General features: G+C 52.4%; 1 protein-coding gene across 1 annotated transcript in view; it reads left to right on the forward strand.

Annotated features, from left to right (window-relative positions):
• Positions 1-23,322, forward strand: part of NPHP4 (nephrocystin 4) — a 134,831-nt gene that overhangs the window by 97,970 nt on the left and 13,539 nt on the right. Inside the window, exons 18-21 of the mRNA XM_082656753.1 lie at positions 14,146-14,306; positions 17,242-17,422; positions 20,107-20,232; positions 22,826-23,034. Of these exons, the coding sequence (XP_082512879.1) occupies positions 14,146-14,306; positions 17,242-17,422; positions 20,107-20,232; positions 22,826-23,034 (677 nt within the window). The remainder of the gene's footprint in view (positions 1-14,145; positions 14,307-17,241; positions 17,423-20,106; positions 20,233-22,825; positions 23,035-23,322) is intronic.

The following is a 23,322-nucleotide window of genomic DNA, read 5'->3' on the forward strand; positions in this document are numbered from 1 at the left end:
GTATACATTATTGATACTATGTATAAAATAGATAACTAATGAGAACATAATGTATAGCGCAGGAAACTCTGCTCAATGCTCTATGGTGACCTAAATGGGAAGGAAATCCGAAAAAGAGGGGATATATGTATACGTATAGCTGATTCACTTTGCTGTACAGTAGAAACTAACTCAACGTTGTAAAGCAACTATACTCCAATAAAAAGTAACTTAAAATAAAGCTAATAAGTAAAATGGTAATTACAGGGACATTTGCAGCTTCAGATGCTTCTACTGTTGGTAAAGAAGAAAGTATCTTTTAACATGCTGATCTCATTGTTCAGCTCAAGAAGTTTGGTGAAGAAAAACCAGAGCAAACCCAATAAAGTAGAAGGAAAGTAATTAGAAAATGAGCATAAATGCTTAGAAAACGAAGAAATAGTGGAAAGGGTCAGCCAGATCGTTGGGTGCGAGAAGTCCTGGGTGCAGCAGGTGATGCTCCGTTCCCTCGTCCAGGGTCAGAATCAGTGCGGAGAGTCGGAGCCGTTGTGGGAATGGGGTTAGCCCGAGAGCCCGTGGTGCTAGCCGAGCCCCCATCAGGTGAGCGGCAGGCAGAGGTCGGGCTGGGCAGCCGCCGTCAACCTTGAACCTGCGCCCCCCGCTTGCCTGTGGACCCCGGCCTCCTCTCTTCCTGTGGACAAATCTGAAAAGAAAGGGGAAGGGGTGAGAAGCTTGGGCTCTGCTTCTTCCCCCAAACCCACCAGTCGATGAGCTGCCCTTGCCCTGGGAGGAGAGTGTGCTGGGCAGAGGGTGGCACGGGCCGTCCCTCTGCACGGAGGTGGGGCTGGGGACGATGTGTTCCTGCAACCTTCCTCCGTTTTGTTCTCCCAGCTCACATAACCGTTGAGTTTATGGCCAGTGGGGCTGTGGCCCTCCTTGGGGGAGGGGACCAGTCACCACTGGGGAGGAGACCAGTCACCACTGGGAGTGTTTCCCAGCCTTCCTGGGACCACTGCTCCCAAACCCACCACCTTTCCTTTGCTAGTCCCCCCAGGACCAGCAGTGGAGCCTTCCTGGGACCACTGCTCCCAAACGTACCACCTTTCCTTTGCCAGTCCCCCCCAGGACCAGCAGTGGATAGTTCAGCCTATGTCCCCAGAAGGCTCTGAAATGGATCAGAATAATGCCTGCATTTCAGGGCCCCTCTGCACGCATTGCTGACCATTCATTCCCTATTCTGTTTCCCGTGCTAAATGCTATCCAGTCACTTGATCCAGTGGAGCTCATCAGAGGTTCTGCAATGAGGTTAAATGATAGTGTTAAGATAATTCAATAAAAAAGGCCAACCACTTAGAGACGCTCCTGCTTTGACTGTAAGCCCCTTTCCACTATGAATTGCCCAGAGAGAAATTAGTCCAAAAATTAAATTTCCCTGCAAGTGGAAGTCCAAAGAAATTAAAATCCAGAATCGAATTTTCTTGTCATGGCGAATTAAAATTCAGAGTCCACAAAGGCTTTGCAATTTCTTACACAGCTGAGCCTTGGCCAAAGATGCCTCTGACTGAGCAGATCTGGGCTTCCTTTGGCAGCCCAGACTTGGGGGTTCTCTCCGGATGGACCGGGTTCCTCAAGACCTCAGAAGGCTGAGCTGGCTCAGCACCGAGTCTTTCATGGGCCTCACTTAAGACGTTTTCTTTTGTTGTTGAAATATAACATGCATACAACAAAGTGCACCATTCCATGAATTTTTTTTTTTTTTAGTAAATGTATTTATTTATTTATTTATTTATGGCTGTGCTGGGTCTTCGCTGCTGCGCGTGGGCTTTCTTTTTAGTTGCGGTGAGCGGGGGCTACTCTTTGTTGTGGTGCACGGACTTCTCATTACGGTGGCTTCTCCTGTTGTGGAGCACGGGCTCTAGGTGCGTGGGCTTCAGTAGTTGTGGCACGTGGGCTCAGTAGTTGTGGCTCGCGGGCTCAGTAGATGTGGCGCATGGGCTCTAGAGCATGGGCTCAGTAGTTGTGGTGCACAGGCTCAATAGTTGTGGCTTGTGGGCTCAGTAGTTGTGGCTCACGGGCTCTAGAGTGTGGCCTCAGTAGTTGTGGCACATGGGCTCAGTAGTTGTGGCTCGTGGGCTTAGTAGTTGTGGCACACGGGCTCAGTAGTTGTGGCACCCAGGGTAAGTAGTTGTGGCTCATAGGCTCAGTAGTTGTGGCTCACGGGCTCAGTAGATGTGGCACACAGGCTCTAGAGCACGAGCTCAGTAGTTGTGGTGCGCAGGCTCAGTAGTTGTGGTGCACGGGCTTAGTTGCTCTGCAGCATGTGGGATCTTCCCGGACCAGGGCTCGAACCCGTGTCCCCTGCATTGGCAGGCGGATTCTCAACCACTGCACCCCCAGGGAAGCCCCGTGAATTTTTAAGGATGGTTAGACCTTATTTGTTAGAGCAGTTCTAGATTTACAGAGAAACTGAGCCGTTAGCCCAGAGCCCCGTATACTCCCACCCCGCCCCGTCTCCTCTGTTAGCAACTTCTTACGTTCACGATGAGCCAATATTGGTACCGTGTTATTAACTGAAGCTCAGAGTTTACCTTAAGGTTTACTCTCCCCACGTTGTACATTATATGGATCTTGACAAACGTGTAACATCATATATCCACTGTTACAGTGTCACCCAGAGTAATTTCACTGCCCTAAAATCCCCTATGCTGCACCCTGCCAGCTACTGATCTTTTTACTGTCTCCATAGTTTTGCCTTTGCCAAGATGTCATATAGTTGAAATTATATAGGGTATGCTTTTCAGATGGCTTCTTTTGCTTAGTAATATGCATTTAAGGTTCCTCCATGGCTTTTCGTGGCTTGATGGCACGTTTATTTTTGGCACCGAATGATACTCTGGACGTACCTCAGTTTATTTATCCATTCACCTGCCAAAGGGCATCTTGGTTGCTTCCAGTTTGTCGTTCGGGATTTTGTGTGGACATACATTTTCAACTAATTTGGGTAAATACCTAGGAGCCCAGTTGCTGGATCGTATAGTAAAGGTATGTTAAGTTTTGAGAGAAACTGCCCAACTGTCTTCCAAAGTGGCTGCACCATTTTGCATTCCCACCAGCAGTGAATGAGAGTTCCTGCTGCTCCACATTCTTGCAACATTTGATGCTGTCAGTGTCCTGGATTTGGGCCATCCAAGTACATGTGTAGTGGCAGCTCATTGTTTTAATGTACAGTTCCCTAATGACAGACGATGTAGGTGTCTTTCCATCTGCTTACTTGTCATCTGCATGTCTTCTTTGGTGAGACGTCTGTTCGGATCTTCAGCGCATTTTTAAATTGGATTTAATTTAAATTGGATTTAATTTAAATTGGATTTAATATTGTTTTCATATTTGTTGTGTTTTAAGAGTTCTTTGTATATTTTGGATACAAATCCTTTATCATATATGTGTTTTGCAACTATTTTCTCCCAGCTTGTGGCTTATCGTTTTCATTCTCCTAATGGTGTCTTTCTCAGAGCAGAGGTTTTAAATTTTAATGACATCCAGCTTATCAGTTATTTCTTTTATGAATCGTGCTTTTGGTGTTGTAGCTAAAAAGTCATCACCAAATCTGAAAGGTCACCTAGGTTTTTTCCTATGTTATCTTCTAGGAGTTTGATAGTTTTGCATTTTACATTACAAAAATTAACATTTTGAGTTAATTTTTGTAAAAGGTGTAATTTTTACAAAGTGAACACATCTGTGTATCTACCACCCAATTCGGATGGGGCTGTAGAGCATTACACAGCAACCCCCCACCCCAGTTGTTGACCTCCCCCAAGGGTAACGGCTCTTCTGAATTCTATCACTCTGCATCAGTTTTACTTGTTTTTTTTTTTTTTTGCGGTATGCGGGTCTCTCACTGTTGTGGCCTCTCCCGTTGCGGAGCACAGGCTCAGCGGCCATGGCTCACGGGCCCAGCCGCTCCGCGGCATGTGGGATCTTCCCGGACCGGGGCACGAACCCGCGTCACCTGCATCGGCAGGCGGACTCTCAAACACTGCGCCACCAGGGAAGCCCAGTTTTACCTGTTTTCTGAACTTAAACGGGTCATATTATCCATACCATTTTGAATCTAACTTCTTTCGCTCAACCTCATGTCTGGGAGATTCCTCCATGTTGCTGTATGTAGCAGTAGTTTGTCCGTGATCTTGGCTGTATAGAAACCCGTTGTCCGAATATTCCACAATGTTTACCCATTCTGCTGTTCACAGGCCTTTGAATGATTTCCAGGTTTTGGCTCTTTTGAATAATGCTGCTATGAACATATTTAAAACATTGTGAAATGATCAGCCCAACGAGTCTAGGTGGCATCCATCATTGAACATAATTATAAAATTCTGTTTTTCTTGTGACGAGAACTTTTACGATCTACTCTCTTAGCACCTTTCAAATACGCAACACGGTGTTATTAACTGTCATCACCGTGCTGTGCATCACATCCCCGTGACTTACTTATTTTATAACTGGATGTTTGTACCTTTTGGCCCCCTTCACCCATTTTGCCCACCCCCCCGCCCCACCTCTTGCAACTACCAGTCTGCTTTCTGTATTTAACGAGCCTGATTGTTTTTAAAAAGATTTCAGGTATGAGTGAAATCATATGGTATTTGTCTTTCTCTAATCCATCCACGTCGTCACAGATGTCAAGATTCCCTTCTTTTTAACGGCTGAGTAATATTTTGTATATATATATATATATACTGCATTTTCTTTATCTGTTCGTCCGTAGGTAGACACTTAGGCAGCTTCCACATCTTGGCTATTATAAATAATGCTGCAATGAACATGGCGGGGGCAGGGTGCAGATTTCTTTTCTAGTTAGTATTTTTGTTTTCTTTGGTTAAATACCCAGGAGTGGGATTGCTGGATCATGTGGTAACTCTATTTTTACGTTTTTTGAGGAACCTCCAAAAAAGGTTTGGAGGAGGCTTTCATAGTGGCTGTACCACTTAACATTCCCAGCAACAGTGGACGAGGGTTCCCTTTGCTCCACTCTCTTGCTTTTTTAAGAATATACGATCGTTCTTTTGGTGCACGTGTGTGTGTGTGCATCTGCGTTGGTCTGTGCCTGGGACTGAAGCTGCTGGGTCCCGGGGCAGCACAGGCCTAGCTTTGGTGCATTCCCTCTCCAGTGCTGTGCCAGCTGACACACCCACTGGAGTAGACGGCAAGTCTGAGCTGCCTGTGTCCTTGCTGGTTGTGTAATGTGTGTGGCTTTGTTGGTTTCTTTCACGTGACCTCCTGGTGGGCATGTGCCGGCATCTCCTGGCTGACCGATGACCTTCCACACGCTGTCGCCTTCGGCAGAGCCTCTTTTGAACTGCTTTGCCCATTTTTTCTTGTGTTGTCTGTTTCTCGGTGTTCGTAGGTGTTATGTATATATCCTGATCCCAGTCTTTCTTCAGATGTTACAAACATCTCCTCCCGCTCTGTGCCTTGTCTTTGTGTTAATGGTATCTTTTGGTTAACAGTAGTTTTCCATGAAAATTACGTCCAATTTATCAGTCTTCTCCTCAATGGGCAGATTTCCTAAGCTACACCCAAAATGAGTTTGTCTCCACAAAGTCTTGAAGATATCCTCCTATGTTACCTTCTAGAAGCCTTTTTTCCCTTTTTATATTCAGATCTAGAATTCATCTGGAATTGATTTTGTGTATCCTGTGAGGTAGGGACTGAGGTTTGTGACCTTCATAAAGAATGCAGAGAGTTAATAGGACATAAAAGATTTTAAAAGCATTGGCTCCACACCCACCAAGCTTACGAAGTGAGTCATTTCTCATTATTTTAAGCAGAACGTTATTCCCAGAATCCAAAGTTTGGTTTTGCCAAAGATGATAGCAGAGACTCAGGGGGGCATGAGGCCAGAGAGAAAAAGCCCTGGTCTCAGCTCTGCCACACAATCGCTCTTTTCTGATGGATGGACCCACTTATGGAAAGTGGCATTTGAGACGTTGTTGTCTTCTGGCAAAGTCTGGACGTTTACAGTCTTGGCAGCCCTGGCCACCAGTTCTCGTGGAGGGTCGCCGCTTCCCCTCCAGGTCTGCGTCCTGGTGCCCAGAGTCCATGATGTGGCTCCCACACGCCCTTGTGGGCAGCCCTCAGCAGGCTCATGCCAAACGGCTGCCACCTCTGGTCCAGCGGGAGCAACTGCAGCTTCTGGAACCTGCGGCCCGTAGGCCTGCTGGCTGCCTCTGCCACTCTAGTCACTGTTCTACATTGTGAGTAGAATTTCTTCTGTTTCCTCTTTTTCTTCAAGAGTGGGATGTGCCTCTGGACTTTCCTCACTTACTACTGTCCCCCGCTCCTTTCAGGAAGGTTCCCCCAAGTTTGTGGCCGTTTCATCTGCTTGTGTTGGTCCCCGTCCTTCCATACCACATGCACGGGGCCGCCTTTCCTTGTTATTTCCCTTGCATTCTTGCCTGTTTTTTTCTAACATGTTGTTTTTCTGACAGGCGTCTCATGGTGTTTTTGTCTAGTGGGGTCTTCCCTAGTGTGAGAGCTGGAGTCTGGGTCAGCCAAGAGCAGCCACTGTCCTAAAGAACTCTCGTCCATCTTCCCGCCCCTGAGTTATCTCAGCCAAGGGGGCATCTCCCACCAGACCAGCGTCTAGGTCTGGACCCTGTAGTACAGCCTTGATCGCCTCTTCCTTACTGGATCTTGTCTTTCCTGTGCCTTCTCCAGGTGCCCTAATTCCGTGTCCCCAGCTACAGAAGTTGTGCTGGTGCATTTGGGAATACCTGCTTTATCTCTTTGTTCATCTTTCCCCCCACCTCAGAATCATTTGAATGTAAAATGCAGGCGTGGTGACAATTTACCTCTAAATATAGCAGCACACATTACTTAAAAATAAGGACATCTGGGACTTCCCTGGTGGCGCAGTGTTTGAGAATCCGCCTTCCAATGCAGGGGACATGGGTCCGAGCCCTGGCCCGGGAAGATCCCACATGCTGCGGAGCAACTAAGCCCGTGCGCCACAACTACTGAGCCTGCGCTCTAGAGCCCGCAAGCCACAGCTACTGAGCCCGCGTGCCACAACTACTGAAGCCTGTGCACCTAGAGCCCGTGCTCTGCAACAAGACAAGCCACCGCGATGAGAAGCCCGCGCACCGCAACAAGGAGTAGCCCCTGCTCTCCGCAACTAGAGAAAAGCCTGTGCGCGGTAACAAGGACCCAACGCGGCCAAAAATAAAATGTAAATAAATAAATAAATTTATAAAAAAATAAGGACGTCCTTTTCTATACACACAATTCTGTTATCATACTTTAGATTATAAGAATTTCATTGTCAAGTTTTCCCATTTCCCCTCATATGTCCATTATAGCTGTGTTTTGCTCTGACATCCAGTCCAGGCCCATGTATTACCTGTAATCATGTGTTCAGTCTCTTTTCATTGAGACTTGTCCCCTGCATTCTTTGTCCAGTGTTGGTGCCTGTTTGAAGAGACTGAGCGAGTTGCAGAATGTCCCACATTCCGTGTGTCTGATTGTTTCCTCACCTGGTTGTCTACCTCGTTCGTCTTCAGTAGTTCTCGTCCACTGGGGGAAGGGCTGAGGGCTCCGTCCCATCCTGGATTTGGTGCGAACTCTTCATCGTTGAGGCCGCGTGCTGCCCGTGCATCCCATCGGAGGCGCCGAGGTCAGGCCGTGTCACCGTGCGGGTGTCAGTGTGAGCACTTGGTAGGGGCACCCGCCCAGGTGTCTCCAGTGGGAAGAGGTAGGCGCTGCCCCCTTTGCACTTGGAAGACTTCTTGGGGCTGTTCTTGGGCTTCGTGTGAATATCTGACCCCTACAGCCCTTCACCTACTGTCCTAACATCCGTGGCTGTACTTTGCCTGGATCAGCTATTTAAATGGAGCTTTCAAGATGGTATTTCTTCTAATGCTATCATTTGGTCTCGCTTTATGAGCTGGCATTCTTCTATAGAAAGAGACTTTCTCTCATCTACCAGGAGTGAACTACATATATGTTCTCCAAAAAAGGCAGAACACATGTTAAATACTTTCCTTTTAATTTCTAATTTTCAGAGTAAGAACTTACTGTAATAGTTACTCTAATAGTGACAGTTCAGGTTTTGTGTATCCTAGCTCTTTGTTTCGTCTTTGGCCAGCTGTAGCCCTTCGGGTTGGCCTGAGTCTGTTGACACGCTCTGGTTGGACTTTGGGCAGTTCCTCCCTTTCTGGAGCAAAGGTGTCCAGCCTCGCCTTGTGCTTTTTCTGCCTCAGATCCAGTCACCCGTTTCTCCCGGGAGCCTGGCCCCGCACCGGGAGTGCTTTCTAAAGATCACGATCCGGGCACTTTTTTTTTTTTTTTTTTTTTTGTGGTACGCAGGCCTCTCACTGTTCTGGCCTCTCCCGTTGCGGAGCACAGGCTCCGGACGCGCAGGCTTAGTGGCCATGGCTCACGGGCCCAGCCGCTCCGCGGCATGTGGGACCTTCCTGGACCAGGGCACGAACCCGTGTCCCCTGCATCGGCAGGCAGCCTCTCAACCGCTGCGCCACCAGGGAAGCCTATCAATCCGGGCACTTTTGATCGGGGTCTCAACTGCTTCTAGGCCTTTCCCTGGGCAGAGCTGGGGCATGTATATTAAAACATGAGTTCACCTTGATACTTCTAACTTAAATTTAGAGGTTTTTCCCTAAAATATTTTATCTGTATCTCTTTCCTCTTAAACCGAAAATCGTCTTTCCCGATAATATATTTACTTATTTACTTTCCCTTATAATTTACACAATGTATTTTCAAACTTATACCGCTGGTTTGAATACTAACGATACATGGCTGACAAAAGTTCAGGTTTCTTTGTGTTCTTCTGGTCTTGGGTTGTGTCCCACCGAGGATGTAGCGTGAGTGAGTGTGGCCCAAAGCCCTTGTGTTCATTCTTTTCTCTATGGTATGTTGCCTATTTGATGTTCAGTCGAGTTTGTTGGTTTCAGTTTGTTTTCAGTTTCATCTTTGCCTTCTTTCCTTTCTGATTGGAATATTTACGTAGCCCCAAACATAAAACCGTAGCTGAATGAGCGCTCAAGGCTCCCTTCGACCCTCGCCCCTCTAGACAGCCCCCACCTGCTCACCGGCCTGGGGGTGACCAGGTTTCTAGCTTCCGGCTTAAGCAAATATTTACGTTTTTATTTTTTGTTTTTTCTTATTCAGTAGGTGGCATACCAAATACACGTTTTCACTGTGCTATTTTCAGTTAACTTTCCATCCCGAGTTCCACTCCATGTGGAAACCGTCTGCATTGTTTTTACAGCTACATCGTCCTACATTGGGTGCATGTTCTGTGGTTTATTTAACCATCATCCTACTGATGGAGGTTTGGGTCTTTCCAGCGTTCTGCTATTTCAGGTAATGCAGCAATGAGTAACCTTGTGTTTCTCGTGTTTTCTGTGTATGGAGGTGTGTTTTAGGGCAGATTGCTGGCAGTGGGATTATAGGATAAAAGGCTTCAGTGGTGTTGATAGACAGCACCACCTCCTCTCTGTTAGCCTGAGATCTTTTGGCCTCCTCTGCAAATAGGTTGTTACATTCTGATTGATGTGAGATAGATCTTAGTGAAGTTTTAACGTGCATTTCTCTTGTAATGAGTGAAGTTGAGCATCTTTTGTCTTTGTCTGCAAACTTCTATTCATATCTTTTTCCATTTCTCTATCAGATTTTTCATCTATTTTGTCCTCTGTTTTGGGAACTGTGTTAGGAAGATTAGCTGTTGCCTGTGATATACATTGCAAATATGCTTCCTACTTTGTCGTTTGTCTTTTTGCTTTGCTTAGGATGGGTTTTGCTGTGTAAAGGTGTTACTTTCATGTAGTCTAATGTGTCAGTCTTTTATTGCTTCTAGATTCTTGAGTCACAGATGCAAAGGCTTTCTCTTCCCCTGGCTCAGCAAGAGATGCGTGCGTGGTTTCTCCTAGGATTTACCGGTTTCATTTTTTACGTTTAGATTTCTGATCTCTATGTAGTTTATCCTGCTGTGTGAGGGCAGACTTGGATCAGTTTTATCTTTTTCCAAATGTCTATCCAGCTGACCCAGTACTATTTATTAAAACGTTTGTCTTTTTCCCCAGTGACTTGAGATCCGCCCTTATCAGATAGCAAACTTTTTTGTATTACTTGGGTGTCATTCTGGATTTTTTGGCTTGTTCCACTAGACTAGAGGTTGGCAAATGGATTTCTGTTAAGGGCCAGATCATAAATATTTTGGACTTTCTGGGTTCACATACGATCTCTCTGTAATCATTTTCTTCTTTTTTTGACTTTTGTTTTTCACAACCCTTAGAAAATGTAAAAGCCATTCTTAGCTCTCAGCTGGGTTGGCCTGTGGGCTATAGTTCATGAGACTGTCTGTCTACACACGAAGGTCGCGCTCTTTGATCAGAGGTGTTATGCTATTCTTTTTTGCACCGTTCTCCAGACATTCTTGCTGGTTTAGTTTTCTATGTGAACTTGTTAGGCTCTATCTGGGGTTCTGGAGAAGTTCACAGATGAACGAGAGGTGAACTGCCCTTGAAGGATAGGAGGGGACCTGCCCAGGAACAGGGATGTCTTCCCATCTGCTCATTTCTGCTTCCCTGTCTTCTGAAGGCACATAAGTGTACCTTAAATAGGTTTCACTATTTTCTTGTTTTTTAATCAGATTTTGCATTTCCCTTTATTATTACCCCCCTTCTGCTTTCTTTTTGGTGTTCTCTACTGTTATTTTCCTAATTTGAGTTGCTTCATTCATTTATTTTAATTCTTTTGTTCTGGTTGATATAAAGTATTGAAGGCTATGAATTTTCCTTTGATTATTGCTTTATGTTTTGGTGATTCTGATAAGTAGTATTTTCATTATTATTATTCTAAAAAATCTGTTTTGATCGTGTTTTCCATTTGACACAGAATTATTTAAGAATAAGTGAATTGTTTTGAAAAATTTTTTCCAATTTCTAGTTTGTTGGATTGTGATCAGAGAATATTATTTGTAATATTTCTACTTTAAGGAACGTATTTAGGTTTTCTTTGTGGTGAAATAGACAGTAAATTTTTATTAATGTTCCAAATATGCTTGAAAAGATATATTCTCTGTTATTGGGGTACCATGTTGTATGCGTATGCATACACTCTGCCTTATGGACTAGCTGGTCTAGTCTTCTGTATCCTTACTTATTTATGGTCCACTTGACCTGCCTTGAAAGGAAAGCGGTTGTTTGGTCTCCACTGTCATTGTGTTTTCATCTGTTTCTTCTTGCGTCTCTGGATTTCTGCTTTGTTATTTGGTGCATAGATACTCCAAGCTGTTACGCGTTCATCACGCGTTGTAGACTGTAGTGTTATTAAGTGTTTGTCATCAGAGGAGTCGTGGCTACCTTCACGGAGCAGGAGGTGTTTGTCATGAAGGAGGCGTGGAGATTGAGAAGAGGGGTGGGGGAGGACCGTCCAGCTGGAGGCAGAGCATCTGCCAGACCTGTCCGTGGCGGTGGGGCAGGACTGAGGCACAGCAGGGACCCCAGCTGGGCTGGGCGGTGTCTGTGAAGGGGTGAGGGAGGTAAGCTGGGGAGCCTGGGCAGACCCTGTAGGGTGGTACCACTACCCCCAGGAGTCAGTGGTCAGCACCACTGCAGGTTTTTGAGTGGGATGGAGACGACACAGAATTCCTTTTGTGGACGCTTTGGCAGTGCCATGGGATGGACTGTGGGGGGTCTGGACCTCAGGGAAGGCCACCGAGGAGTCAGTTGTCTTAGCCAGACAGGAGCAAAGGGGTACGAGCCTACAGTGGGGAGGAATTGGGAGGGTCCAGCATGAGGGGCCTTGGACTGTGCCCAGACCAGGATGGCCCCCGTGTGCGACACTCAGCACACTGTCAGCTCTGGGCTCAAAGTGTCTCCCCGAGACCGTGAGCTCCATCAGGGCAGGGACCCTGTCCATCCTGTTCTGCCACACGACCCCACACAGGGCCCGGAACATTTGCCGCGTGTGAATTAATGGTCGTATTGAGGGGACCCGGCAGCTGACGGGATGTGGTGGTGATGGAGCCCAGCCAGGGCGTCGGGAGGACGCGGTGCTGGGCGGCACTCTGGGGTGACGCAAGGGGGAGCTGGCTGGGGAGGAAGACGCGGGGTCCAGCTGGGACCTACTGCATTCAGGCGCGAGTGCAAGTCCGGGTGGAGGCTCTGTGGGACTGGAGGTGTTGGGGGTGAGTGTGCAGGGCGCCCAGGGAAGGGTGTTTGCGGGTGTCATTTGGGGGTCGCCCCACACGGTCACGTCCGTGTGCACCTGGAGCCGTTGGTCTGAGCCACATCAGAGGCCGGTGCCACCGCTGCCCCTTCCTTGCAGCCCAGCGGGACCCAGCAGGTGGGCGCTGCCGTCGGTGCTGTGAGCTCGGCCTTCCTCATTCCCCGGTCCTCATTCCAGTCCTCACTGCGCCTGGGTGAGCCGGGCTCACGGTGGGTGTCGGGGGACTGATCAGGTGCCGCAGGCCGCTTACTTCTCAGACCTGGCCGTTGGGGGCCGGGGTGGCGTGTGACCTTGGCCGAGCCCTGTGACTCGGGACACTGGGGCCTGGCCTGCCGTGTGCAGCGTCACTCCAGCCCCTCCCGTGGTCTCTGTGCTGCTGCTGCCTGCCCCTCCATCCTGGAGGGCGCTTCTGTCAGCGCTCCAGCCATGGCGGGAGCCAGGACCCCGCCGGTCCTTGCTCTGTATCCCCTGGGCCCACCGGACGCCCTCCCCCTGTGCCCCGAGCTGGGTCCCGTCCGGACCTGCTTCACTGCTCCTGCCGACCGCATTGTCCTGGCCTTGAGGACAGCGGAGAGGGCGCCGTGTGGGCACCCACGGGGCGAGGGTCTCAGCCTGCCCGGGGCCGCTTGGGCTGCCGAGCTAACGTCCGCCTTCCTCCCTGTGGTTAGCGTTCTGCTCAGCGGGGCCACGTAAATACTGTTATGTTATTGACGGAAAGGGCGGAAATGTTGTTCTCAGTGTGTTTCCCCTGCATTGCTGTCCCTGCACTTTAATTAATGGTGACTTCAATGGCATCTTTGCCAATTTAGGATTAATGGTGATGCCACTCCGCAAAGGTGAAGGCGGGGGCCGCAGTCCGGCTCCTGTCTCGTAGTGATAAGCCTGGCACCAGGAGCGACCTTGGAGAGGCCTGTGCTTCTGTGGGGCTCCTGGGCGCGTTGGGGGCGGGAGGCATCGGGGTGACCTAGGCACCGTGTGCTGAGCTCCGTCTCAGTTTGAGCTCTCCATGCGCCTGTGTGTGAATACCCTGGTTTCTAAAAAATTTTATTGGAGTAGAGTTGATTTACAATGTTGTGTTAATTTCTGCTGTACAGCAAAGTGATTCAGTTGTACATATATACATTCTTTTTCATATTCTTTTCCATTACGGTTTGTCACAGGATATTGACTATAGTTCCCTGTGCTATACACTAGGACCTTGTTGTTTATCTATTCTGTATATAATAGATTGCATCTGCTAACCCCAAACTCCCACTCCGTCCCTCTCCCACCCTCGTCCCCCTTGACAACCACAAAGTCTGTTCTCTGTGTCTGTGAGCCTGTTTCTGTTTTGAAGATAAGTTCACTGGTGTCATATTTTAGATTCCACATTTGAGTGATATTATATGATATTTGTCTTTCTCTGTCTGACTTACTTCACTTAGTATGATAATCTCTAGGTCCATCCGTGTTGCTGCAAATGGCATCATTTCATTCTTTTTTTATGGCTGAGTAGTATTCCACTGTGTATATGTACCGCATCTTCTTTATCTGGTGACCACCCGGTTTTGACAGAAGATGTAGACAGCATTTCTCCCTAAATCCTGTGCGCCCAGAGTCATACTCCCTGGCCGGCCCGTCGGGGCATCTGTCCTTATCCAGCATAGACTGTTTCACTAGGACTTGGTAAAAACCATCAGTCTTATTTGGGGAGGAGCTTATTGTATACATTGGAAAGAAATGTAGTCTTCTGAACACCACTCTTCATGTTGTTAATTTAGATATTTTATAATGTTTTGATTAATGTATTTATTAAGCTGTAACTCTGACAGAAGCGGAAATTAGTCATCATGACCAGAGCAGAAACTCCTCCAAGTGTAAAGGTGATAAATGATTCCAATTACTTCTGGGCGCATTTGGGGCCTCTTTGCACAGGGTCTCCGGGCTTTCAGCTGAAGTACCTGGTGGGCCCTGGATTCCTGAGACCCGGGGAGCAGCGCTGGTTCGCCCGCTACCTGGCCATGCAGACCCTGCAGATCGACATCTGGGACGGAGACTCCCTGCTTCTCGTCGGATCCGCCGCCGTTCAGATGAAGGTAACGTCTCCCCGCGGTCCTTTCTGTGAGCTCTGTCGCCCAGCAGTGTGGGCCATCGCCCAGCACTGGGCATTGTCCAGGGGCCTGGCTTCTTGGTTCACAAATTCAAGGCACTGCCGAGTCCTCTCCTTCCCCAAAGGAAAGGATGTTCACAGAGTCTAAACTCGATCATGCTAGGGTACATCCGCCCAGTTATCAGTTCCTCCTGTGAACCGACCCACCAGGCGACGTCACCTCTGCTCCCTTGACGGTGAGGATGGATGTTTCCTGAGAGCAGCTCGGGATCAGGCTTGTTCACCAAGAGCCTGGCTGGTCCATCAGAGGTGTGCCCTCAGGACGGAGGACAGGATGAATGAATGATGGGGTGGGAAAATGTTTCCTGATGCCTGTTCTCAGTTCCCTGAATTGTGCTTCTCTCATTCTAACTAGAATCAGAAGCTAATTCGTTTTCTAACTGTGCTTCCCATTCTCCTCATATTCTAAAACTGAAGTCCATGCATTAATTCAATTTTCTTCCCAGGGTTTCTCCCCAAACCTTCCCTTTCGTGTGACCAGGACCCCAGAGGGTCAACGTGGGGTCACATGGCGGCCTCTGGGCCAGGCACTGGGCCACATCCACTTGCCGACATGCTGTCCCGAGAGTTTTCCTCCCTGCCTTGAGGTGGACGGGGGAGAGCTGCAGCTCTGGAATCTCTGGAATCTCTCTGACCTTCATTCACTTTTCCTTCATCCCACACAGCTATTTCCCTCTGGACTCCAGCCACGGGCCCCCTTGGTTTCCCTTCCTGAGCCTTGCACGGCTGGTCACTGAGGCCTGCAGATCTGGTCCCGTCCCCCCTTGCCCCTCAGCACCCCAGCCCACGAGGATCTCGTGGCTCCTGTGCCGCAGCGGCCCCGGTCCCGTGCCCCCCATCCTCTGGGGGCTGCCTGCTCCTCTGTCCCTCCCTTCCTCTGGCGGCTGACCCGGGCTGTAACTGTCCCATCCACCGGGGCTCGGGGCCCTTCCCTGAGGGGCTGAGGCCCTCAGGACAGTGGAGGGAGCTGGGGGGCAGTGTGCAAAGAGCATGGGGCGGGGTCACAGCTGGTGAGGACTCAGCAGGTGTTGGCTGGTGTTCTCATTCCTCAGGCCCCCAAGGTCGTCACGGATATGGCCCGTCTGTCTCCTACACTGGCCAGTGATGTCATGGAGGGTGGGAATGGGATGGCCGCTGACCCCTCCCCAGCACAGTCCTAGGCCACCGTGGGTAGGGCATGGCTGAGAATGGATGAATAGAAGGAGGGAGGGAGGGGTGAGGTGAAAGGCAGGAGGGGCGGGGCGGGGCGAGGCGAGGGGAGGGAGGGGCGAGCGAAGCGCGTGGAGGGGTTATTTGATCTCATCCTCCATGAAGAGCCCCTTCCACAAGTGCTGTCAGGTTTACTGACACAGAATTGGTTTAAATAAAATGGAATTTTACTTTCTAAAAATAAGCAAGTCTTCACTTTAACATCTATGTAGAGAAGATGGAAGATTTGTGTAAGTCCAGGTGCTGAGCTGTCAACGTGCTTACGTGGCCTTCTGTGGATATTTCCTGCGTTTCCAGACGCATCACAGCTCGTCGCACTGTCCCCCGTTGTTGGACATTTAAGCGCCTTGTCCTGGTGGACACACTGCAGGGAACATCCTGGGGTCATGTTGGCTCACCCCTGCAGCTCATTTCCTGAGCGGTGACAGCGCCAGCATCGTTGGGGTCTCGCGGTGGTCGCACCCCCGCTCTGCTGCGGTGTCCTCAGCCCGGCCCTGGGACTGCTGCCCTGATCTGCTGCAGGATGAAGCCGAAGCCCCTGGTCTTGCTGGGACCAGGCTTTCAGCCCAGGTCTGACTCCATCACCTTCTCCCCAGATGAGAACGCCCCAAAGCCACGTTTCCAAGTCACGGGTGCACCAATACGGGGCCTCGGGCAGGGGGCCCAGGGGCCCGGCACGGCGCTCTTCCCGGAAGATGACCAAGGCGCCTGCTTTCCCACCCTTTACAGGGTGGGGAAAAAACCTCTGCAGTTTCCTGGGTGAGACGCGATGCCCTGTTTTTATTGGCATCACTGCTCCTGGGGCAGCCGGGCGTCGCTCCTTGCCTTGACTGGCCGCCCCCTGGAGGGGTCTTCACCCCGTCTGGCTGCCGGGGCTCCTGGCCCGTGAACGTGTTGGCGTTATGTGGACAAGCGCTGCTGCGCAAGCAGGGTCTCCGGAGCTGGAAGCCCCAGACCCGCTCAGGAGGGATCTGGTCTGGGCGTGTCCGCCCCAGAGACAAGCAGAGGACAAGTGCTGGAGGGACAGGGCCAGAATTCCAGAAGCAGGACCTGAACCTGGCCCCGCGCTTCCATTTACGCGTGACGGTCAAGAGGCCTGGTGACGTGCCCGGGCCTCGCAGCAGAAGGGGCCCAGCCCTCCCTCCTGGCCAGCCCCACTCGCTCTTGGGCTCAGGAGGGTTCTGAAGGGTTAAACTTGATTAGCAGAGAAGAGTGGGGTCGGAAAGGACCCTCTTGACCCAGCTCCGTCTGCCCCGCGGCCCCTCCTCGCACCTGCTGCCTGCCTTTCTGCCACACTGAAGCCCCCTGTGTCCCGCCCGGGCCTGGCGTGCCCTCCCCCTGCCTGGAGGCACACCTTCATCCTGAGGGGCCCAGTGGAGGCTCCTTGGGGCTCCCGCTGACGCGGAGCTGGGCTTCCTCAGCATCCCCCCTTGTTCTGTGCCGTGTTCTCATCCTCTCCGTGTGGAGGGGGCTCCACGCAGGTGGCTGCCAGGCCCACTTGTGCATCCCTGGGGTTTGCTCAGTGGGTGAATCGGGATGCACTTTGTTAATAAGGATTTGGGGGAAAGACCCGACAGCAGGGACTTGGGTTTTCGGAAGCAGATAGCCCCTGCCTCTCGGCCGCCCTCCGACCGGTCCTTTCTCCTCCACAGCACCTCCTCCGCCAAGGGCGCCCAGCCGTTCAGGTCTCGCATGAGCTTGAGGTCGTGGCGACAGAGCACGAACAGGACACCATGGTGGTGAGTGGAGACGTGACTAGGTTTGGCTGCGTCAAGCCCATCAACGTCCACACGGTGGTGAAGGGCCGGCTGCACCTCACCTTGGCTAACGTGGGTAAGAGCCCCTGGCAGCTTTGCCCTTGTTCCTGGGTGGCTACTCTTCTTCCCATTTGGGGCATGAGCCCCCTCAGGACAGGGGTCACATCGTGGGCATCAGCACTCAGTAGGAATTCAGAAGAGCTCTCATTAGCTGACTACTAAGTATGCCCTTGACCACTGAGCGTCTGCCCTTGACCACTGAGCACCTTCTCTTGACCACTGAACAAATGTCCTTCACCACTGAGCATCTGCCCTTGACCGCTGAGCATCTTCCCTTGACCACCGAGCATCTGCCCTTGACCACTGAGCATCTGTTCTTGACCTCTGAGCCTTCCCCTGACCACTGAGCCTTCCCCTGACCTCTGAGCCTTCCCTGGCACCAGTTGTTTGGTGTTCCTGATTTCTGGTCGGGGTTTGGTATTATTAGCTGTCTCCATCTTGCCCACATTTTATTTCTGGTACTATCCATGGGGCATCGCTGTGACGATCCTCAAATAAGATGACTGGTTTCGGGAGAGAGTTTCATCTGGAGTTTCAGCTCATAGCACTGCCTCATTGTGGAGGAGAGAAGAGAGAACTTTTCCTAAACTTCCGCACCACACAGCTTGGGAACAGAGGGGCAGAGGGATGTGCTTGTTCAGAGCCGAGCACCTTGACCTTACGTCAGATGGTGTCCCAAGAGCTGCTCGTCAGAGACACCGAGGAAAGCCCCAGTCCTCCTTCCTTGTGGGCAGGGGGCTGGGGCTGGGTGTGGCTGGGATGGTTCTGCCTGGACATTCTGGGGGCTCCACTGAGGACCCTGATGGGACAGGGGACATTAGGCCGGGCATAGCTGCCTGTGCCCGCCTCAGGGCAGAGGCCAGTGTGAGCCCTCGTGGGGCTAGTGACAAGCCCACTCCATCCCCCTCGAGGGGACTGAGGAAGGATTGAAAGCGGGACAACACCAAGCCGTCTGAGGTTTCTGGACTCAAACCTCTCTGTCGTTTTATTGGGGAATTTTCCATTCCTTACAACCCAGCCTGATTTTAGACCTTGAGCCCCATGGGCCCTTTCCACCTGTGCCGACAGCATGGGGCAGGCGGGGCTGGGACGGAGCAGCAGACGTGAGCGCGGAGCTCATTAAGCCAGGTCTCAGGCTTCTGCTCCCTTGTTTACAAATGTAGGATCCCGGGCAGCCTCGAAAACAGACAATATGGAAACGGCAAAACTCAATTAGGTTCTGGAGAAATAAATGAGCTGTGTGTGAGAAGCAGGCATTATTCAAAAGCTCCTACGACTGAAGGGAGTTGCTAGAAGCATTCTGCTTCCAAGATTGTGTTGGTTATTTTTATTTTTAATTCACCAGCCCACAAATGTGCAGTGACTCCAGGTTTTAAAATCTTATCTTCAGAAGAAAGATTAGCTCCATTATGCGTTATCTTAAATTGTCATTTTCATACGTTGCCTGCAAGAGAGAGATAAGCTCGCGGGAAGGGGCCTGAGATACCCAGACAGGGAGGCTGTGAGGCAGAGGACCGGTGCTGCGCGCAGCGCACTTGTACGACGTGGCAGCACTGTGCTTTCCTCTGTACATTCTGCAGTTCTTGAACAAAAAAAAAGTGTCGTGGCTTTTGTTTCTTTTTAAAACCGGTTGTTCTGCAGCGAGTGGCAGGCGCGGGCCAGCAGGTGGGGTGATGCTGTGCAGGCCTTCAGGGTGACAGAGGCAGGGTCGGCGCCTGCCCGGATGGGGCCCTGCCTCTGCATTCACAGCCGCAGCCAAGTGCGAGGCTGCGGATCCGGGCATCTGTCACCCACGCCCAGGTCTCCTGGGACTCTTTCTGTGGGAGAGGCCGTCCTCGTGCTTGTGCTTGGCGGCTCCTCGGCTCAGGCGAGCTTTTTTTTTTTTTTTTTTTTTTTTTTGCTGTACGTGGGCCTCTCACTGCTGTGGCCTCTTCCTGTTGCGGAGCACAGGCCCCGGATGCACAGGCTCAGCGGCCATGGCTCACGGGATCCTCCCGGACCGGGGCACGATCCCGTGTCCCCTGCATCGGCAGGCGGACTCTCAACCACTGCGCCACCAGGGCAGCCCTCAGGCGAGCTTTTTGATGCTGTCTCTTTGCCAGCCTCTTCTGAGGCTTTACGGGGTCATTCATCGTGTAGAGATCCCAAGAGCCCCTTTCCTTTCTTTGACCCCGTGATCCTGGCTGTGTGTGTGTGTGTGACCACGGCTCCCCTGGGAGCTCCGCTGCCACTGTATCTGCAGGTCTCCCGTGGGGCCTTCCTGGGGGGGGCAGGCTGCCCTGACCCCCGGCTCACGGTCAGGTACCGGGGCTCTCAGGGTGTCTCCCCCGGGCGTGTTTGGGCACAGACGTTTGCAGAAGGGCACAAAGGCCTTGGAACAGCACGACACTCGAGGGCCTGACAGGAGAGTCTGCGACCATCCCAGAGCCTGGGGCCGGGCCCCCCAGAGACCTGCCCTGAGCATCTCGAGCCCCAACTCGTGGTGGGAAAGCAGACTGCTGCTCAGACAGAGGAGAGTGTGGACCTGGAGAGCAGGGAGCTCGAAGGAAACGTGCCTCTGCCCACCCGCCGTTTCTCTGCTGCAAAACGAACTCCAGCCTGAGAGTGGAAAGTGGGATGTGGGCGGGGATCCGGGCGAGTGTCATCGACTCTGTGCTGGTATTTATGTCTCGTGCGGGGCGGGGGGTGTTTTTCGTTCAGGTCACTTGTGTGAACGGAGAGTGGGGAGTCCCAGCTCACTGCCACCTTCCAGGTCACGGGTCATCTCGAATGACGGAGCCACCGGCTTCTCGGGAGGTGGCCTTCTCACGCACGGGGCTCCCAGACGTGAGTGGAGAGACCGAGGGGCCTACGGGTGGAGGCTGGGGGTTGTGCTCGGGGAGGTGGGCGGGCGGTGGGGCAGAGCGAGAGGCGGGGGGCTGCGTGTGCGTGTGTGCGTGTACGTGTGTGCGTGTGCAGGAGCACACGCGTGCGCCTGTGTCGTGGGGCCCTGCCCTCTGGATCTGGGGGCCCGAGCCGTGGCTCCGCCTCCGGCTCAGTGACCTGCAGGCCACGTCGAGTCACCACGTTCGTCAGCCCAGCGCTCTCTAGGCTGGGCCCTGGGGAAGCCGCCGGTGTTACTTGGTGGAGATTACAGTCCTAGGAGTGGCATTTGTTTTCCGGTAGCTGCTTCTCCCCAGGGGAAGGGGACGGGAGGAAAAGGTCGGGATGAACATAGGCTGTTTTTTAAAAACTAATTTGAAACTCCCCATGTTGGGGAGAAGAGAAGCTTGGGAGATAAACACCTGGGCTTGTGAAAATATCGCATAACACGGAAGTTTTTCCGTCCCCTTTCAAATGACCCCCCAGACCTGAATGTAAAATACTTGCCATTGGAATGAAAGTGGGAGGTGCCCTTTGAGGAGCAGCCCCCAGAGGTTGCAGGTCATCTCATGTGCATCGGAAACTGCCATGAGCGTCTTGTGTTGACGGCCCTTGACTTTGTTGGTCTTGAACCTGTGCCCTGGGTGGGAATTCCAGAGCTGCGGGGGGCAGGACTGGGAGGCCTTTGCTGCCATTTTGGAAGGTCTCCAGAATCCCACGAGTGCCCTGAAACTCCAGCCCAAACTTTATGGGTCCTCATACGTCTTCCCCGGGAGAGCGGCCCGGGTACATTCAGATGCTCAAAGGGGTCCACGCTGCGTGAGCCCGGCAGGCTGAGAGTCTGTTCCAGACCAGCTTCCTCATTTTAATGTTGAAAAAACTGAGACACAGAGGTCAGGTGACATGGCCGGTTGTGTGGTTAAGGGTCGTGAACTTGGATTAGAATCTGGATTTCCTGCTTTGGGGCCAGTGCCTCCCCATCCCCAGCTGGTCCCTTTGGCCACCAAGAGGATGGATGGAGAGCACGGAGCAGGGAGTGCCTCCCATCTCCACCCCCACCCCCCACCCAGGGACAGGTACGAGAGGATTTGTGAAACCCACGGCCTGGGGCCCGGCAGGTCGGGGGCTTCTCTGGGCAGCGCGGGGAGTTGTGACAGTGAGGGTTTGCTGAGGGATCCAGAGCCTCTGGAGTCATCAGTCTTCCAATCCCTATTTTGGTCAAAACCAGAGGGCCGGGCACTCCACCAGAAGCCATGTCTCCACCCCCCGGGCAAGGTTCCGGAAGCACGAAGTTGTGCCGAGTTTCGCAAGATGCTTCCTGGCTTCAGCAGTGTGGTCCCACACGGTCCCATCACCCCCACGGTCGGGGTGATGCAGTCTGAACACACAAGCCAGTTGATCACCTCCCACCCTGGCCCCTCCCCTCGGGACCGGGGGCCTCGGGCTGCTTGAGCCCGATCCAGGTTGGCGCTTCCGTTCCCATGGAGCTGGACCCCAGACACACGAAAAGTGCTCTTTTGGGGTGACCACTTGAGACGTCTGCACCATCTCATGGCACCCGAAGAACCTGGAAGTAGCATTTGTTTACGTGTGATGGCAGGAGAGGTGGCGAGTGAGGGGAAGCTGCTTCACCACCACGTGGAGCGCATCAGCAGGAGGCAGAGATACTCGAGGACGGGGAGTGGGGTCCAGCCGGCGGAGTTCAGGCTTGCGGTCACTTCCCGTGGCTCTGGGGGTGCCCGAAGGAAGGACAAGGTGCTAAGTTGGGGCGCTCCCTCTCACCTGCCGCCTGTCCTGGGTTTACTGATTGTCCGGGAATCTCACGTGCCAGCTTGTGACGTGGCAGGTGCCACGTGTGCACGCCAGTGGCACAGCCAGTGGTGGGAGGGAGAAAATAGCTCTCCTGCCTGCCGGGGCCTGGCCTATCGTGGCTTCTGTCTGTCGGCTACACAGCTTTCCTGTGGGTCTAGGCTTCGAGTAGAGCCCCCGAAGGAGATGGTGCTCTAGGGGCCCAGCCAGCCAGAGGCAGCCGGGTGCAGAGAGGAGAAGCTCTGGGCTCCACCCACGCCGGCTGGCCCGAGGCCTCAGGGCACAGCTCACGGGAGCCCCCGATTCCTGATCTGAGCTCGGGCCTCCTGATGACCCGCACCCAGCGGGGGTTTGAGGACCTGACAGGACAGCGTGCCTGAGAGCCTGGACGGTGTGCTGGGCATCGGGGGTGCTCGCTGGGGGGGCTGGAGGGGAGCAGGGGCGCGGTCCTGGGTGAGGGCGTCTGGGGAATCCTGAGAGCCTGAGCTTCTGCAACGCTGGCCTTTTCCCTAGCAGACCCCCTAGTGGGCACTAATACATTTGTATCTAAGCACAGAGACAGAATCCCTTCTATGTGAGAGGCTGGTAAGGGGGGGATGCCGTGGAGGGCAGGTGCGTCATTTCCACCTTTACCAGCCTCTGAGGGTTTATGAAAAGCTTGAGGCTTGGCTCTGGAGGGCGTGGAGCCGTGGCTGCTTAGAGAACAGAAACCTTTAACCTCTGGCCCTGCCTTTGAACCTTCCAGCAGTGAAAAATGTGGTCCAAGCGCAGAAGCTGGCCGACGTGGACAGTGAGCTGGCCGCCCTGCTCTTCACGCCCCCGTGGCAGGGGACGCGGCGGCCCCAGGGCGCCGGCCGTGAGGGGGACGCCGTGCGCAGGCGCAAGCTGGAGCGCATGAGGGCTGTGCGCCTGCGGGAGCGCGGAGCGGAGCCTGGCCGCTGCGGACCCGGCGCGCTGGTGAGGCTCGGCCCCCGTCCTCGGGAACACTGCGGGAGCAGCCCCGTCCCCGCCCCTCCCCTTGCCTGCGGGCTCTCATCTTCCTGCCGCGTCCTGGTTACAGAGCATGAGACCCGACCTCTCAGCCACCAAGGGAAGTTTTCAGGCCAGAATTACCGGCGCGCTTTGGATAAAAGCTGACTTCTGGGCTCCCCTCCATTGGTTGGGGGGAGTGTCCTTGGAGCCTGGGCTTTTAAGAAAGCTCCGACGGGGATCCTGAGGGCGCCCAGGTTTGGGGAGCAGAGCCAT

This window comes from Grampus griseus (genome assembly GCF_964374135.1).
Source record: "Grampus griseus genome assembly, chromosome: 1".
Lineage (NCBI taxonomy): Eukaryota > Metazoa > Chordata > Mammalia > Artiodactyla > Delphinidae > Grampus > Grampus griseus.